Consider the following 15,909-nt stretch of genomic DNA (forward strand, 5'->3'; position numbering starts at 1 on the left):
CTGAGGGGCACATCCTGGGGTTGGGGGGATCTGGAGTGGCCTTGGAGACTTGGAAAACGCCCTCTCCAGAGAAGTCCTTTGAGTGGGGCCCTCAGACTGAGTTGTGAAGGGGAAGCTGCCCAGGAGACCCTGGCTTGACCTTCTCAGCTCTCCCAGGACTTTCTCCCTTTGGCTGCTCCAAATCTGGGTCCCTGTGTGGGCTACACAGCCCATCCGAACTGCAGTGCGGGCCAAGCCTTGGCTGTCTCCCTCCTGTCACCCACTGGGACGAGGGGCACAGGAACAGGGTAGAAACCCAAAGCAAGGGCCTGGAAAGACCTGCCGTGCCCCCCCCAACAAACTTCTGTGGAGGGTCCCTCCTCCCTTCCCTCTGCCTTCTGACTTTCTCTTCTTTAGGTTGAAGAGGTGGCCCTTCTTTAATTATAGTACTTGCCTGGCCTAATTACAGCCTGGGCTAATTTGTTAATGGTTTTGGGAACTGAGAGCCTTTGCCTTGGGCAGTATCATGGCCCTGGATACATGCTGGGGCATTTGCCAAGGAGAGCAGGGTGAAGGAGTGTGAGTGGCCCTGGAGGCCCCATGGGCAGCATGGGCCATCTGAGGAACCCCATGTCCAGTTGGCACCCACATGTCTCCAACCGATCGCTCCACAGTCCACAGCTTGTCAGTGTGTGTCTTTCCCTCCTCCAGGACTTTCAGGAGACCTAGGCAGGACCTTGCCATTTTCATTCTAATGAAACAAAAGCTCTTTGATGAAATGCCTTAAAATTTAAAAATGTACTTTTGGTTTTCCTTTTCATAAAAGCAACATCTGTTTGTAGCAGAAACTTTAGGAAATACAGAAAAGGGATAAAAACACCCATGACCCCACCCCAGTGACTCATGACCCCAAATGTGTTAATATTTTGGTGGAGGCGTCTCATGACTGGGCCCTTTGCTTTTGTCTGACTCATTGCATCATCCCCCAAGGGAAGTCCCACCTGGCCATCGTGCAGAAGGTGAACAACGAGGGTGAAGGTGACCCCTTCTACGAGGTGCTGGGCCTGGTCACCCTGGAGGACGTCATAGAGGAGATCATCAAGTCTGAGATCCTGGACGAGTCAGATATGTACAGTGAGTTCCATTCTTTCCATTGGCCTGGAACCCTTTTCCTGCTCACACCCTAGGTGTCCCTGTGTAGGAAGGCCACACAGTGCAGAGATGTGGGAGGCCCAGCTCCCTGAGGCCCAGGAACTGGGTGCCTCACACTGGCCAGGGTGAACGTTGGGCATGCTGCTCAGATCGGTGAGAGGAGAACATCTTTGCTCCCCCTGGCCTTGGTGCCTCAGCATCGAGCCAGGGAGCCTGCCTTGATTCAGACAGTGCTGCTTGTGTGTGGAAGAGGGGACTGCAGAGCCGGGAGCTGGCGCTCAGGTTCTAGTGTGTTCCTGAGTCACGGGGAACCGAATTCTCAGTTCTAGATTCTTTCTCTTACAGCCGACAACCGAAGCCGGAAACGAGTATCGGAGAAAAATAAACGTGACTTCTCAGCCTTCAAAGATGCTGACAATGAACTCAAGGTGAAAATTTCACCTCAGCTACTTCTGGCTGCTCATCGCTTCCTGGCCACGGGTAAGAGCAAGAGGAGGGCCCTCAGGTGTTGGTGGGATACAGTCATGGAGGGGAAGTTCTTGGCCTCTGGCTATTTGAAAGGTGCAGGGGAAACGTGGCTGCCTCTGAAAGGGAGCGAGGTGGCTTCCCTCCATCCCTGGGGCGCTCCCTGTGGTGGTTTGTTTTCTCTGTTGATGGGTTGTCATTGCAAAATTCTGGGAAGCATTCAGGTTCTGAAAATAAACACCAAGAGAGTGGGGAAGGTGAAATAAAAAAAGAACCATTAGGAGTACCTGAGGTGGGCACTGGGGTTCCCCAGGCCCCTGGATGCTGGGGAGAAGGAGGGCGAAGGAAGCCCTTACACATGTTGTGGGCCCACAGCACTTGTCTGGCTCATGCACTCATAGCCTGAATCCAGTTCTGTTCTCATCGCTCCCCCCTCCCCTCTGCCTGCATGTGCTGCCAGCAGGACTTGACCTCTAGATCAGTGACATTCCTCTCTTCTCACCCCTGATTCAAAGCCCCTTTGGGGACCTGGGTGATTGATTTGAAAAGCTCCTGCCTGTTCCTCCCTCCCTCCAAATCTGACTTTCTTCCCAACCCTCACTTGCTAAAGGGTGTTAATTCTTTGTTTTTCTTGCCAGGGCATTGATGATGGTGCTAATGATAATAATGATGGTTAACATTTATGAAGCGCTTTCCATATGCCAAGCATGTGTCTAAGTGCTTTACATGTATTACCATTTAACCTCACCATGACCCTACCAGATGTTTTGTTTTTTTGTTGTTGTTGTTGTTGTTTGGTTTTGTTTTGTTCTAAGGAGTCTCTATACCAGTATGGGCTCTAACTTGCAACCCCGAGATCAAGGGTCCTATGCTCTTGCCAGTCGTATGCTCTCAGCCGGGTGCCCCAACCCTATGAATTTTTTTTTTTAGTTTTATTTATTTGAGAAAGGGAGGGAGTATGAGTGGGGGAGGGGCAGAGGGTGAAGAGGGGGAGGAAGAGACTCTCAAGTTGGCTGTGGAGCCTGATGCAGGCTTAATCTTACCACCCTGAGATCATGACCTGAGCCAAAACCAAGAGTCAGACACTCAACTGATTGAGCCACCCAGGTCCCCAACCCTAAGAAGTTTTTAATCCCCATTTTACAGATGAGGAAACTGAGACACAGGTTAGGTAATTTGCCCAGGTCATGTGCGCCCAGTGTGGGAGCCGCTGTTCCAGCCTAGGCAGGCAGACTCGAGTCTGACCAGTCTGGATCCAAGAGGTGCTGCTTTCCCACAGAGGTGCAGAACTGAGGGGAAGGAGGGCCTGGGCAGCGAGCAAGCACAGTGACCGTGTTCCTGGTGCAGTCCAACCAGGCCCCCTATGAAGTCATTGTCGTCTTTCTTCCAACAGAGGTTCCCCAGTTCAGCCCCTCTCTGATATCAGAGAAGATCCTGCTGCGGCTGCTCAAGTACCCAGATGTCATTCAGGAACTCAAGTTTGATGAGCACAACAAATACTACATCCGCCACTACCTGTACACCCGGAATAAGCCGGCCGACTACTTCATCCTCATCCTGCAGGTGGGCGGCCTGCTCCCTGCCCGCCCTCCTGTGCCCGCTCTGCCTCCTCACCTGCTGAGTTGGCTGGGGGATGCGGGGCTTGCCCCCGTGCGGCCTGCCCCCGAGCCTCTGCTCCCCCTTTGCCTGTCCTCCTCCCGAGAGGCCACCCTTGAGCCTCTGGGTCAGAGCGCCTGAGTGCCTTCAGGGCTCTGGAACCGACTCTTCCTCGCCCTCACTTCTCCCTCTTGCCTTGTCCTTTCCCCCCCTCAGTTGGGCTTTCCTTCTCAGGCTGTTTGTCACCCTGACCCTGTGTTCTTCCAGGGGAAGGTGGAGGTGGAGGCCGGGAAGGAGAACATGAAGTTTGAGACAGGTGCCTTCTCCTACTACGGGACCATGGCCCTGTCCTCGCCCACCTCTGGTGAGTAGCTGGGCTGCCTCCATGCTGCTCTCCAGCATATCTGGATTGGGGGGAGACTTGGACTGATACCCCAGAGTCTAGGGCCGTCCAGGTGACTCAGAGGAGAGGGAGGCCAGTGAGGGCCAGAGCTGCCAGGGCCTAGTGGAGGCGGTCCGGAAGAGCAGGGCCTGGCCCCTTTGGACAGGATTCCAAGAGTGGGGAAGAAGAGATGGGAAGGGGAATCTGAGCCAAAGCCTGTAGGGAGCTGAGAGCATGTTCTGAGATGTGAGACCAGCCTACCAGAGCCTTCAGGGGTGGGAGGGGGTGGACCATGGGGAGTAAGGACATGTTGGGGAGCCCCAGAAAGTGTCTGGCGTTTGGTTGCGATAGGAAGCAAGAAGCCATGAATGGCCTTGGAGCAGGGGGACATACCATAGCAACTTGGCCATTTGGGCAAGTAGTCGTAGCAGCGGGAAGAGTGAGAGACGGCAGGTGACGGAGGCTACAGGGTCTTGCTCACAGAGACTGGGGCAGGGGAATAGAGGTGAGGAGTGAGAGCATCCAGGGTGCCTGGATCCAGGGAGTCAGGGCAGGGCCTATTTGTCAGGTAGGGTGCGGATGGGCTTGGCTTTTCAGGGGGCTTAGCCACTGCCTTTTGGTTAAGGGCTGGTTCTGATGGCATGAAGGGACTTGGGGCAAAGAGGGGACTGGACACGCCCTGCAAGAGAGTTGTGGGAAGTCCAGGGAAGGGGCACTCTGGCCACCCTAGTGCTTTCTGCTTCTCTAGTCCTGGCGGCTCAGGCTCTCTTTGCCAGAGGGGCCTTGTGGCTGGAGTGGGCACTCTGCAGGCAAGACCCAAGTCTTGCGAGATCAGCTCATTGCTAGTTGCCTGGCCCTTCTGAGCCTTGAGTGGGGCCCCAGGTTGCTGCAGGCCAGAAAGTGAAAATCCACTTTGTGGCGGGGGGACAGGCCACACACTGAGGTGTGTGTGGCTCTTGGAGATCCTCTGTGTTATGCCTGTTGCTGTCTTTTGACAAAGAGGACCCTGAGCGCAGGGGGCCAGGACCCCCTGTATATTGATATAGCTCAGCTTATTGGCTGGTGTGATGCAGCTCTGCCCCTCTCCCAGCATGAGCAGGCTCCAGGAGGAAGCAGTGAGAAAACAAGACTCCAGAGCTGGGCTTTGGAGCAGGGGACCCCTGCCTGGATGTCTCTGGCCTAGGGAGAAGTTTTCGGCCCCTCCCAAGAGCACCTCTTGCCAGCCAGCTGGGGAAAGTCTTGTCCAGGAGGGCACGTGGTCATGGGACATTTCTTCGAGGCACTTTCTCTCTGCAGTGATGCCTCAGAGGTTGGGTCTGGGTCCTTAGCTCCATCCTTTGAGCTAGAGGCACTCAGGTCCCACTTGGATTGGCCAAAAGGGAGAGGAGATGACTTCAGCCGGGGGTGGGGAGGGCCGCTCTAGCTTCACTGTGGGATCCTCAGCCCCTCTTTGAGTAGCAGCGCTCATTGGTCTGCCCTAAGCTTCCTCCCTGTCAGAGTCCACTGTGCCCCTCCCTCCCAGGGACACTGGCCCCCAACAGATCTGCTTCTCCATCTTGTTCCTGTGGGTCCATGTTCTGCCTCCTCACCCTACCCATCGTTGACCTTCTCCTCTTTTGCTCCAGTGCCTTCAACCCAGGTCAGGTGTCCGCCTGGCAAGCGGAACTCCCTGCTGTCCTGGCTCTCAGGTAACACAGCATGGCTGGAGAAGTTTGTGCTGCCACCTGTTGCCTGAGCCCACATACCACAGCTCTATTAACCTCTCCCAGCAGCCGCTGGGGCTCCCCACCCGCATTTTGGGCCATTCCACCTGTTCACGCTTGTGGGCTAGCCTGATTTGCACCGGCTCTGCTTGGCAGCGGGCCCAGGTACCGGGTGGCTTTGCCCTGGTCCTGGAAGCGTTTCCCCAGAGGTCCTCAGTCCTTGAGAACACACATGCACACACAATGCACGCGCACGCACAGACACACAGCTAGAGTGGGAAGGGAGTGTTACTACTTCTGGCCGGGCCAAGTGAGCCCAGCCTTTGCACACCCCTGTGATCAAGGCCACTCACAGACATCAGGATGCCTTGTCATCTCATCAGCTTTCTCTAAAAAACTTGCCTCCTTTCTTCCCAGGCTTTGCTCTTCATTCTGTTGCTGGGGTGTCTGCTTGTTAGGGGAGGCAGCCGCCAGGCATCAGAAGTGCGGCCCTGGGCAGACTGCCTGAGTGCTGTCTTTGCGCTTGCCAGTTAACAGGATTCCAGGAGCTGACTTCCTCTCAGTCTTTTGTTCCCTCTTGTGTAATGGGAACAATACATGGTGGCCCCTTCTTAAAATTGTCAGGGCAATGAGAGAATAGGTAGGGAATGTTCGGTTAGAGCTAAGTTTTTATTTCTTTTTTTTTTTTCTTGGTTACAACTAAAATGTGACATTCCAGTTGGAAAGTATCGAGGAAAAGGCCCAATGCCACATGCTGTTTCTGGCCTTTGATACACCACACTCCTGAGCCTTATCCCAGGATTGCTGGCAGCTGTGTTGTTCGACTCGGTCCCACTTATATGGAGGCAGCAGAGGGTGGCAGAAAGTGCTGGTCTTCCCATCAGAACACTGGCCTGCTGAGCCCTGAGGAGGTTAAGAGCATTGCCAAGTGCCTTCGGGCTCCAGTCTCAGTGTGTAACTTAAAGAAGTTCTAAGCCTTTGACAGTCCTAAAAACCTATCCGCAGAGTCTGTCATTTCCCATTTTATATTCGTACAGCTGGCTTTTTTCTCCCTCTCAACTGTACCAAAGCACACTTCTCTCTTGATTCTCTTAAAAAAAAAAAAAAAAGTAAAAAGGTGAATTAGAAGTCCCTTGTCCCTTTCAGACAGCCAGCTTCTGGTTGTGGTAGGAAGTGGGAAGCTGCTAATGGCATTTGAGTGGGTGATGTCTGTGGACCATGTTGGTCTTCCTTGGCCAACACCCTCAGCCTCCTTCTCTCTTCCGCACTTGCTCTTGTTTCATACTGACCAGGGGTTCGTGTTTCCATGGCTTGGGTCCTGCTGTTTTTACCTAATACAAGAGCAGAGATCCAACTTTCTTGTTGGAGCCATAGTGTTCCCCCAAGCACATGTGCCTTCATTGGTTATCCCCCCTTATGGACAGTCCTTGTGGTGTGTGTTCTATATAACACCATGATGTAAACCTCTTTATGAAAAAACTTTCTCTGTGTTTAAGATTATATCCTTAGGGGGCGCCTGGGTGGCTCAGTGGGTTAGGCCGCTGCCTTCGGCTCAGGTCATGATCTCAGGGTCCTGGGATCGAGTCCCGCGTCGGGCTCTCTGCTCAGCAGGGAGCCTGCTTCCCTCTCTCTCTCTCTCTGCCTGCCTGTCTACTTGTGATCTCTGTCAAATAAATAAATAAAATCTTTAAAAAAAAAAAAAGATTATATCCTTAGGATACACTTTCAGAAATGGAATTACTAAGTTAAAAAACCCCTATCTTTTTTACACATTTATTACTCTGTTTAATTTTATTTTTTAAGGTTTAAATTAATTTATATTTTTATTATTTTTTTATTTTTTATTTTTAAATTTTATTTATTTGTTTGAAAGACAGAGATCACAAGTAGGCAGAGAAGCAGGCAGAGGGAGAGGAAGGGAAGCAGGCTCCCCACCGAGCAGAGAGCCCGATGCGGGGCTTGATCCCAGAACCCTGGGATCATGACCTGAGCCGAATGCAGAGGCTCTAACCCACTGAGCCACCCAGGCGCCCCTATTTTTGTTTTTTTTAAAGGTTTTATTTATTTATTTGACAGAGAGAGACACCGTGAAAGAGGAACACAAGCAGGTGGAATGGGAGAGGGAGAAGCAGGCTTCCTGCTGAGCAGGGAGCCTGATGCGGGGCTCGATCTCAGGACACTGGGATCATGAGCTGAGCCAAAGGCAGATACCTAACGACTGAGCCACCCAGGCGCCCCAGTTTATTTTTATTTTCTTGAGAGAGCAAGTGAGCAAGTGTAGGGGAGGAGCATCGGGAGAGGGAGAGAGAGAATCTTGAGCAGTCTCCATACCCAGCATGGAGCCTGACATGGGGCTTGATCTCATGACCCTGAGATCATGATCTGAGCCAAAATCAAGAGTCAGAATCTTAACCAGCTAAGCTACCAGGGTGCTTTGGATTTCGTTTTCAAGTAATATCTACACCTAACGGGCTCGAACTCACAACCTGGAGATCAAGGGTCACACGCTCCACAGCCTGAGCCAGCCAGGCACACCTTATAGTTCAGTTTCAGTCATAAAAGCAATATAGCTTATTTAGAAAATTGAGGAAAGGGAAAAAATTAAGAAAATTAAGCAATATTGGGGTGCCTGGGTGGCAGAGTTGGTTAAGTGATTGGCACCTGGTTTCAGGTCAGGTCATGATCTCAGAGTCCTGGGATCAAGGTCCTTATTGGGCTCTATGCTCAGCGTGGAGTCTGCTTGAGATTATCTCTCTCTCTGCCCCTCCTGCTAGCACTGTTTCTCTCCATCTAAAATAAATAAAATCTTAGGAAAGAAAATGAAGGAGTATCATAATACTATTGTTCAGAAACAAAGGTTTCGTATTTGGGTGTATGTCTTTTTAGGGTGTCTGTTTTTAAAAGGCCATGTCACTAATTTGTTTTTGTTTTTGTTTTTAAAGATTTTATTTATTTATTTGACAGAAATCACAAGTAGAGAGGCAGACAGAGAGAGAGAGGAGGAAGCAGGCTCCCCGCTGAGCAGAGAGCCCGACGCGGGGTCGATCCCAGGACCCCAAGATCATGACCCGAGCCGAAGGCAGAGGCTGTAACCCACTGAGCCACCCAGGCGCTCCTAATTTGTTGTTTTTTAATTCAGATTCTGGAGTGTTCATAAGTATTCGTTAAAAGCAGTCCATCATCATCCAAATGATTAATGTGAAGTATTAGATAATATTCATAGTATTTGTGTTCCTTTTCTAGAACTTAATCAGAGGTATTACTTAAGTTGGGATAAGTGACACACTTGTGATCTTCTAGTGATCGTATACTGCCCAGTCATAGGATATCCAGACTATGTTTTCCTAGTTCTAGGAATGAAGCTCAAAGACAGAGTATTACTCAGTTCAGTCTCACTCAGTTAAAGCTGTATTGGTCATTCGGTCACCTGGCTTCGTGATGTTTGCTCTCTTCACCATTTGTTCATCTCTCTTCACTGTTTGTGGGAGTAGCTAACTTAGTAGTTAGTTAGTAACTTAGTGCTCAACTAAGTAAATAAGCCTATTCCACTTCCTATTTGTTTAAAAGAAGCCAGCATGCCTTCACGATTAACTTCTTCGTGCATTTCATTGTTTTGTTTTCTAAGTGTTCTCAAAAATAAGAGCTAATGATATGCAGTCTGTATACCGTTCCTTTCTAAAAATAAGGAGGCTGCTCTTCCTCATTTGTGGTTGCATCATCCCCGTTCCTTACAGTGCGATGCACGGAGGCCCTGTTGTCCCTGCGGGAAGGAGCACCTTCCCTACTCCCCCAGGCTTTGCCTCAGGGCAGGGGGATGTGGAAGGAACCGTTGGCTGGTGTGGGAGGCCCAGTGCTCCTGGGGCTCTAGGCTCCTGTGAGAGGGACCTGCTGCCCCTGTCCCCCTTGTCAGACTGACAAGGGGCCCGGCAGACACAAGTGGGCAGGACTGGTCCATACAGAGCGGGTCACGTGCAGAACACACTTCTGACCTGTGACAATCATGTTAAGATGTGACTAGGGCATCATGTTGAGAGGTGTGTGGATGAGTCATAGGGTACAAACTCTATGTTCTTTTTAATGTAAAAGTGTGCAGTATATGTCCCTTGATACAAGCTGCTTTGGGAAACAAGGACAGTGTCTGGTCCACTGTGAGGGGTAATCATGGTGTCACCCTTGACTAATGAGTTGTGGGGGGAAATGAGGGGATCTGGAGACCTAGATTTTGTGTCTTTGGTTTTGGTTTTCTGCTTTGGTAGGCTTTTTAATAGTTACTGCACAACCCCTCTAAACAAACTAACTCACTTGCTTTAAGGAGGCCAGACTTTCTGCAGTTGGAGCTTGTCTGTCCTTTAGAACTGCTCCGTTCTGGTGGGGGCCCCGGACCTGTGTGTCTGGGGCACAAGAGGGGCCCCTGTGAGGGCTCCGGAACCCCCTGGCCTGACCATGTGTCTCTCCCCACAGACCACTCCCCGGCCCACCCCAGCACCCTCAGCCGCTCAGCCTCCCTCAGTTACCCGGAGCGCACGGATCTCTCGAGCGCGGCCACCCTGGCAGCCAGCGCCAACCAGTTCGGCAGCTCTGTCCTGGGCCAGTACATCTCCGACTTCAGTGTCCGGGCGCTCATGGACCTCCAGTACATTAAGGTGAGTGCTTCCTGTGTCTCTCCCTCCAGGCAGCGCAGTCTTCCCCATCCCTGCCATTTGGATCACTGTGCCTCAGGCATCAGCAGCTCCTTTCTTTCACCCCCCCCACACAGGGCACAGAAGGCCCAGACCCGAGACGTGTGTCTTCCTTATTCTTGCTCCTCACTCTCTCCAGCTGGGCACGTCCTCTCTTCCAGACCCCCAGCCCCAGCCCTGGCCAGCCTCGTTTCCCTGGTCTCGTAAGGCTTGCCTCTGTCCCCGCTCTCTGTGAACCTCACCCCTTCTTCCTGCAGATCACCCGGCAACAGTACCAGAATGGGCTGCTGGCCTCACGCATGGAGAACTGCCCTCAGTTTCCCCTGGATGGCTGCACCATTTGCACGGAGAACTTAGCCGGGAAGCCCGAGCTGCCCGTGGTAGATGAGACCACAACTCTTCTCAATGAGCGCAACTCTTTACTGCACAAAGCCTCCCATGAGAGCGCCATCTGACAGGAGGGCCCGGGGCCCCCCGCCATCCCTGCGGGGGTCTCCCCAGTGGGCCCACATGAAGATAGTGAGCCTTGTAGGCCAGAAGGGGTGCAGATAGCCTGTCTAATGGAGCAGCCACATGGCCCCCAGAATGTGGGGAGTTCTGGCCTCTTGACAGGGACCTCTGAATAGCTCCGAAGTAGTGGCTGTCCAGCCCAGGACTGGCAGGGCAGTGGCCCAGCTACCACGAGCAAGGCTGTTTTTTACTGAGAGAATTTCTGAACTAGGCTCATTGCTCCTCTTTTTAAATATTGTTTGGGGAAAGGAATGGGGAAGGGGAAGACAGGGTTAAGGAACTTTATTTAAAACAAAAAAAAATTTTTTTTTCCACAATAACTTTAATTAAAAGGGGTAGGGTTTCTCACCCCGGGAAGCAATAGCCATAATCTGCTCCCAGCCATGACCTTCTGGCTTACGTCCCTGTCTCAGGGAGCCTACTCTTCCTCTTCTTCCCCTTCCTCTTCCTCCTCCTCCTCCAAAGATGGTATCCCAGAGGCCTGCTGGAGTAAGGTTTTTCTCTTGGGAGGAAGACAGTTCCTTCCAGGAAGCAAAGAACCAAATAGCGCTGAGAACAACTGGCTGGACGCGTGCACTGAGGCTTGTTTGACGTCACTGAGGCCGAGGGATTCTGGGTAACTGTGATGAGGGACATGGTACTCCCAGCTACAGAGAGGAGCACACCTACTCCTGTCAACTGCTGGATCCTGGAATTTCCTAGAACTCGGCTGATGAGCTCTCCTGGTGAGTTGGGCTAGGCTGAGGACTCTCACCCCTGTCTCTACTGGTTTGACTCAGAGTGTTAAGCAGGGTCTTACACCTTTAAGATTGCTTACCCCTGCTCCCCAGGCCCTGCCCTTACTTTTACCAAAGGTTTCCCCCTAGGTGGGAGAACATCTACGTTACGGGTGACTTGTCTGAAATACTCCTTTCAGTTCCAGGAGGGAATCTGGTCATGGGCCTCTGTGTTGTTAGCAGTTAAGACCATCCTCCTTCCCACCCCACAGTGAAAGTCAGGTGTCAGTCACTGAGCTATGAAGTCCTTCTTTCCAGACTCCCTACTTCTCATCCTGAATCCCCATTGCCTCTTGGATTGAGGACAACAGGACACATAGGAAGACAACCTAAGCAAATTCTTCATGCCCTTTCCTCTGTGGCTGAGGCTTACCCAACCTTGTTCACACACTTAAAAACCCAGGAAAGGAGGTTTCCACCTAAAAGGCACACAGCTGGCAGCCCTGTTTCCCCCATCTTTGTAATCCTAGCCTGAGTTGTCATCCTGGCCTTTGCTGAAGCTCTGCCCCCACGTGAAATTCTGCCCCAGTTTCTTTTCCCTGGGGCGAATGAGGCCCTGCTGCAGAGCTCCAGGCTTGCCACTGTTGGGGAGCCTGTGGGGCTAAGGTCCATGCTGGCCCTTTTGTCGGGTGGAACATTTGCTGGGGGCCCAAGATCAGGCAAGGGAGACTGCACACCTTCCATCTAAGTAGTATTTATTGACCCTTTTCTCACAGTGACTTCTGTCACCCCAAGTACTCCGTTCTTCAGGCGCCTGGAAAATGTTAACTCTTGGGACCAGGAAGTGTCTGCACCAAGTATGCTTGCCCCTGGCCAGTTCTGAAGTCTCCCCTAGTCACAGAATTTATTCCTCAAAGTCTGGAGAGAAGGTAGTGACATGGGTTCTCAGTCATGAGAAAAAGAAAAACAAAACAGACCTTTATTCCCTGTGGGGGGAAACCCCTCAGTTTTCTAGGAGCAGCTTGCTTTCTGAGTCCACATGGGAGCTTGCAAAGCTGTGTTCCTGAGAGACCTGAGTGCCAGGTGGAGCAGAGTGCATTGGCCTGAACCAAGTGAGTGTGTGAAGTGAAAGGAGCAGGTGCACACACTTCCACAGCTACCTCTTTGCACACACAGTTACTACCAACACATGGGCCCTCAACCTCTCCCTTTCCCCACTTACAATCACTTCTTGCAGAGGGTCATAATGATTTCCAAATATTACTGGTCCCATGACTTCCTCCTCCTAGTGCAATTTTTCACTTCCTATTCCAACCTCTGGTTCCTGGGTCGAGCTGTACCCTGGAGCTGGCCCACCCCTGCGTGTCTTCCCAGGTCAGGGAGACCTTCGCAGATGGCCTCCAAGTGGGTAGGCAAGTCACAGCCACCATAGCGAATAACTCATATTTATTTTGCATAAGATTTTAATTTGTATATTTTTGTGATTTATTTTGGCATTGTTATGAGTTTGACTCTCGGGGAGTTTTGTTGTTATGACTCTTGTGTCTTTTGTCACAAGACAATGATAATATTTGCTAAACAATATATGGAATTTATTTTTGATTGGTAATAAAAAATGAAATATGAAGTCTTGGTGAGTCTACAGTTTTGCCTGTTTGAGTTTGGTTGGTATTCGGTATCTATCGTCGAGATGATGGCTGGGGTTCGCTGTCAACCTATGACAGGGCAAGGGGCAAGTATTCTGGGACTGTTTAACAGGAAGCAGAAATGAAATTTACAAAATACATATAATCAAGGCTGTTGTCCCAGGAGTTAGAGAGTGGCAGCTGCTGTAAGATGGATAAGTGTGCTCCACTGCCACAATTAGGAATTTGTAAAAATGGATAACCCTAGTCTTCTGCCTGCAGGTACTGGAGGGGGCAATTAGAGGGGGAAGACAGCCCCTTCTCTCCCCCTGGGGGCTGAAGGAGAAAGGAGCTTGATCCCACAGTTTCATGTTGTTTCATAACATCCAGCTGCCTTTTCATCCTTGCTCATGAGCCCGTGGTGGTCTCAAAGTTGGGACAGTTCAACCCCTAAAGAGTACACCTGAGAGTCACCGCACAGCGTCGACTCTTGAGGTTTCTGCTGTGTGCACTCGCACGGTGCCCATAAGTACTGTGGCTACAGTGTGTGATGGAGTGTGCTGGGGGCAGGGGCCAAGTAAGCCAGGCTTACCAGAGTGGACAAACTGGGGCTAATGTTTAACGAAAGGGATGCACTTAGGGAGAAAAAAGAACACTGCAGATAAAATAACAGATGCAAAAGCAGGTGGACACGAGAATAAATTTCATCTGACCATATGTTCCACACATGGGTAAGCCCCTGCTACATGCCAGGTGCCACCAACCCCCACAGTGAGTATAGTGAGGAAGAGCCCCCGAGGGAGACAGTCACACTAGGACCTTTTGATTTCCTGTCTCTTCCACATGGAACACTCTTTTCCCAAGTCTTTGTGAGGCTCACTCCCTCACTTCATCTAAGCTTCTGGTCAAATGTCACCTCCTTGGAGAAGACTTCCTTGGTCAGCACATTTAAAACAGCATGGCCCCATTCCCTCTGTCCACTTCCTTATCTTGCTTTGTTTTTCTCCATAGCACTTATCATTGGATATTAAAATGAGGATTTGTATATTGTCGTTCCCAGGCTAGAACCAAAGCTTTGGCAGGGCAGGGGGCTTTCTCGTTCCCGCATACTCCCAGCGTGAGAATGTTACACGGTACATTGCAGGAAACACTTGTTGAATGAATGAGTGAATGGGTCTTACAAAAAGGTAAGTACTGGATGCTATTAAGGAAGAGCACATAGCTCCCATAACTATGACCCAACCTAGTCAAGATGGTTGAGGAAGACCAGCTGGAGTAAGTGACACTTGCAGACTTGAGAAATAAACAGGAATTAGCTCAGTGAAGTCACAGTAGTTAAAACGAGTTTAAAACTCAAGAATTGTATTGAGATGAAACATGCAAAGGTCTTGAACCAAATGAACAGTGAGGAAAATGGCCCAGGGTGGGTCAACGAGGGATTGAAGGTCAAGTGGTATGTGTCTGAATTGATGCAATGACCACCCATTGATCCAATTACCACCCATGATGGAGGGTAAAGAATGGTGCAGAACCAATGAAGAAAGAAGCTGGAGAAGTACTGTTGAGGCCTCTATTGTTAACAGAAAATCGCTCCTTGAGCAACTTTGCCCTATTGGATTCTTTCTGTCTTTGGGTATCACAGTTTAAATGACCATTTGTGTTTCCAAGTGTGATCCAGTTGTCCTACCCAAAGATTTGCTCAAAAAATGAATGACCGGTTGTTCTCCAAGGGTGCCTGAGACCAGATCCATAGGGAATTTTTCCTGTCTTTGCTCTGGAACTGTTCTTTGCTAATTAATAACTTTTCAGGCACTTAACTTTCAAGTATGTCATCCATTCTATTTCAGTGTCAGCATTTTATCTGGACTTGGAAACAGACGTGTGAACCAAAGGGGCTGAATCCATAGTTCTTTTTCCTTCAAAGGAGTCATGCTGATCCAGTGTAAAGACTCAGTAGTGTCATTATTGCTTCTGCTGGTGGCTTATTCTGTAATCTGCCAGTGAGGTGTAGCACCCTCTAGAAAATAAAAGTTGAAAACGTGGAGATGTGACTGAGTCACAGCGCTGAATTTATGACATTGAAGAGACATTCTTAGCATCCTTTGAAGAGTTTTTCCACAGAGGTTTTTTTGTTTGTTTGTTTGTATTTGGTCATTTGCCATGGATTTGCTCATTTTGGCACATTGCCTTCTACAGATTTTAACTGTGGCCACAGTGCCTTTATTTTTTCTTATTCATGACCTAGCAAATGTATTTCCGTAGACTCCTTAGGAAAAACTTAAATGACATGTATATGAGCACCCTTATCAAAAGTCTACTTTTGTTAGGAGATTTGAAAATACATAAAAATGTAAAGAAAACTAAAAAACAATCTGGATCCCTGTAGAAAAGCCTTGTTAGGTTTTTCTATTTACTTCCAATCTTACAGAGATCATATACGATGGGTGAAAAACATTTCAGCCTGTCAATGAACCACACTGTCTTCTAAAATAACTCTCCAGTGAGGATCCTCTTGAATAGTTCTTGTTGTTCCCGCGGAAATATTTTCCCAAGGACTGCTGGAAGTGGAGTGACCAGGTAACAGTAATTTCGGACAGAGCTGCCCTCTGCTAACGTGGCTGAGATAGTGACCAGGCAGGTCGTGTTGGAATCCTGCATCCGTGCTAAGTCATGCTTCACTTTTTTCCTGTAAAAGGAACTATGAGGGTCCAATGAGGTAGTGATTTCCCGTATTTACATCATTACCATCGTTCTCCCTGGCAGGAATTCAAGTTCCATGAAGGCAAAGGGCTGTGTCTCACGTCCCCAGACGTACAGCACAGTCGGGCACAATCTTCAGGAAACTTGACCTTCCCAACGTCCCGTCATCGGTGGTTTCAGCTCTCCTGGCGCCTATGCCGTGGCTCACGGGGCCCTTTTCCTAGGAAACGGTCCATCTGACACACACTTGAACACTGCCTGGAAGCCGCTCCGCTCCGCGCCCCGGTTCAGGGACAAGTGCGGCCTCCAGGCTCGCCGGCACGGCCTGTGGGAACTGGACGCCCAACTCTACGCTCCGCGCGTCCGGGCGCTAGCCCCTTCTCGCCCTAGGAGTCACAGCCG

The 15,909-nt window shown here is 50.3% G+C and overlaps 1 protein-coding gene across 1 annotated transcript in view; it reads left to right on the plus strand.

The window, feature by feature from the left end:
* LOC111155928 (cyclin and CBS domain divalent metal cation transport mediator 4) overlaps window positions 1-10,736 on the plus strand; it is a 35,509-nt gene extending 24,773 nt beyond the window's left edge. Inside the window, exons 2-7 of the mRNA XM_022516406.1 lie at window positions 970-1,113; window positions 1,477-1,611; window positions 2,990-3,159; window positions 3,460-3,556; window positions 9,739-9,920; window positions 10,214-10,736. Of these exons, the coding sequence (XP_022372114.1) occupies window positions 970-1,113; window positions 1,477-1,611; window positions 2,990-3,159; window positions 3,460-3,556; window positions 9,739-9,920; window positions 10,214-10,411 (926 nt within the window). The 3' untranslated portion in view covers window positions 10,412-10,736. The remainder of the gene's footprint in view (window positions 1-969; window positions 1,114-1,476; window positions 1,612-2,989; window positions 3,160-3,459; window positions 3,557-9,738; window positions 9,921-10,213) is intronic.
* The last annotated feature ends 5,173 nt before the right edge of the window (window positions 10,737-15,909 follow it).

Source organism: Enhydra lutris, unplaced genomic scaffold, assembly GCF_002288905.1.
Source record: "Enhydra lutris kenyoni isolate GAN:26980312 unplaced genomic scaffold, ASM228890v2 scaffoldscaffold44, whole genome shotgun sequence".
Lineage (NCBI taxonomy): Eukaryota > Metazoa > Chordata > Mammalia > Carnivora > Mustelidae > Enhydra > Enhydra lutris.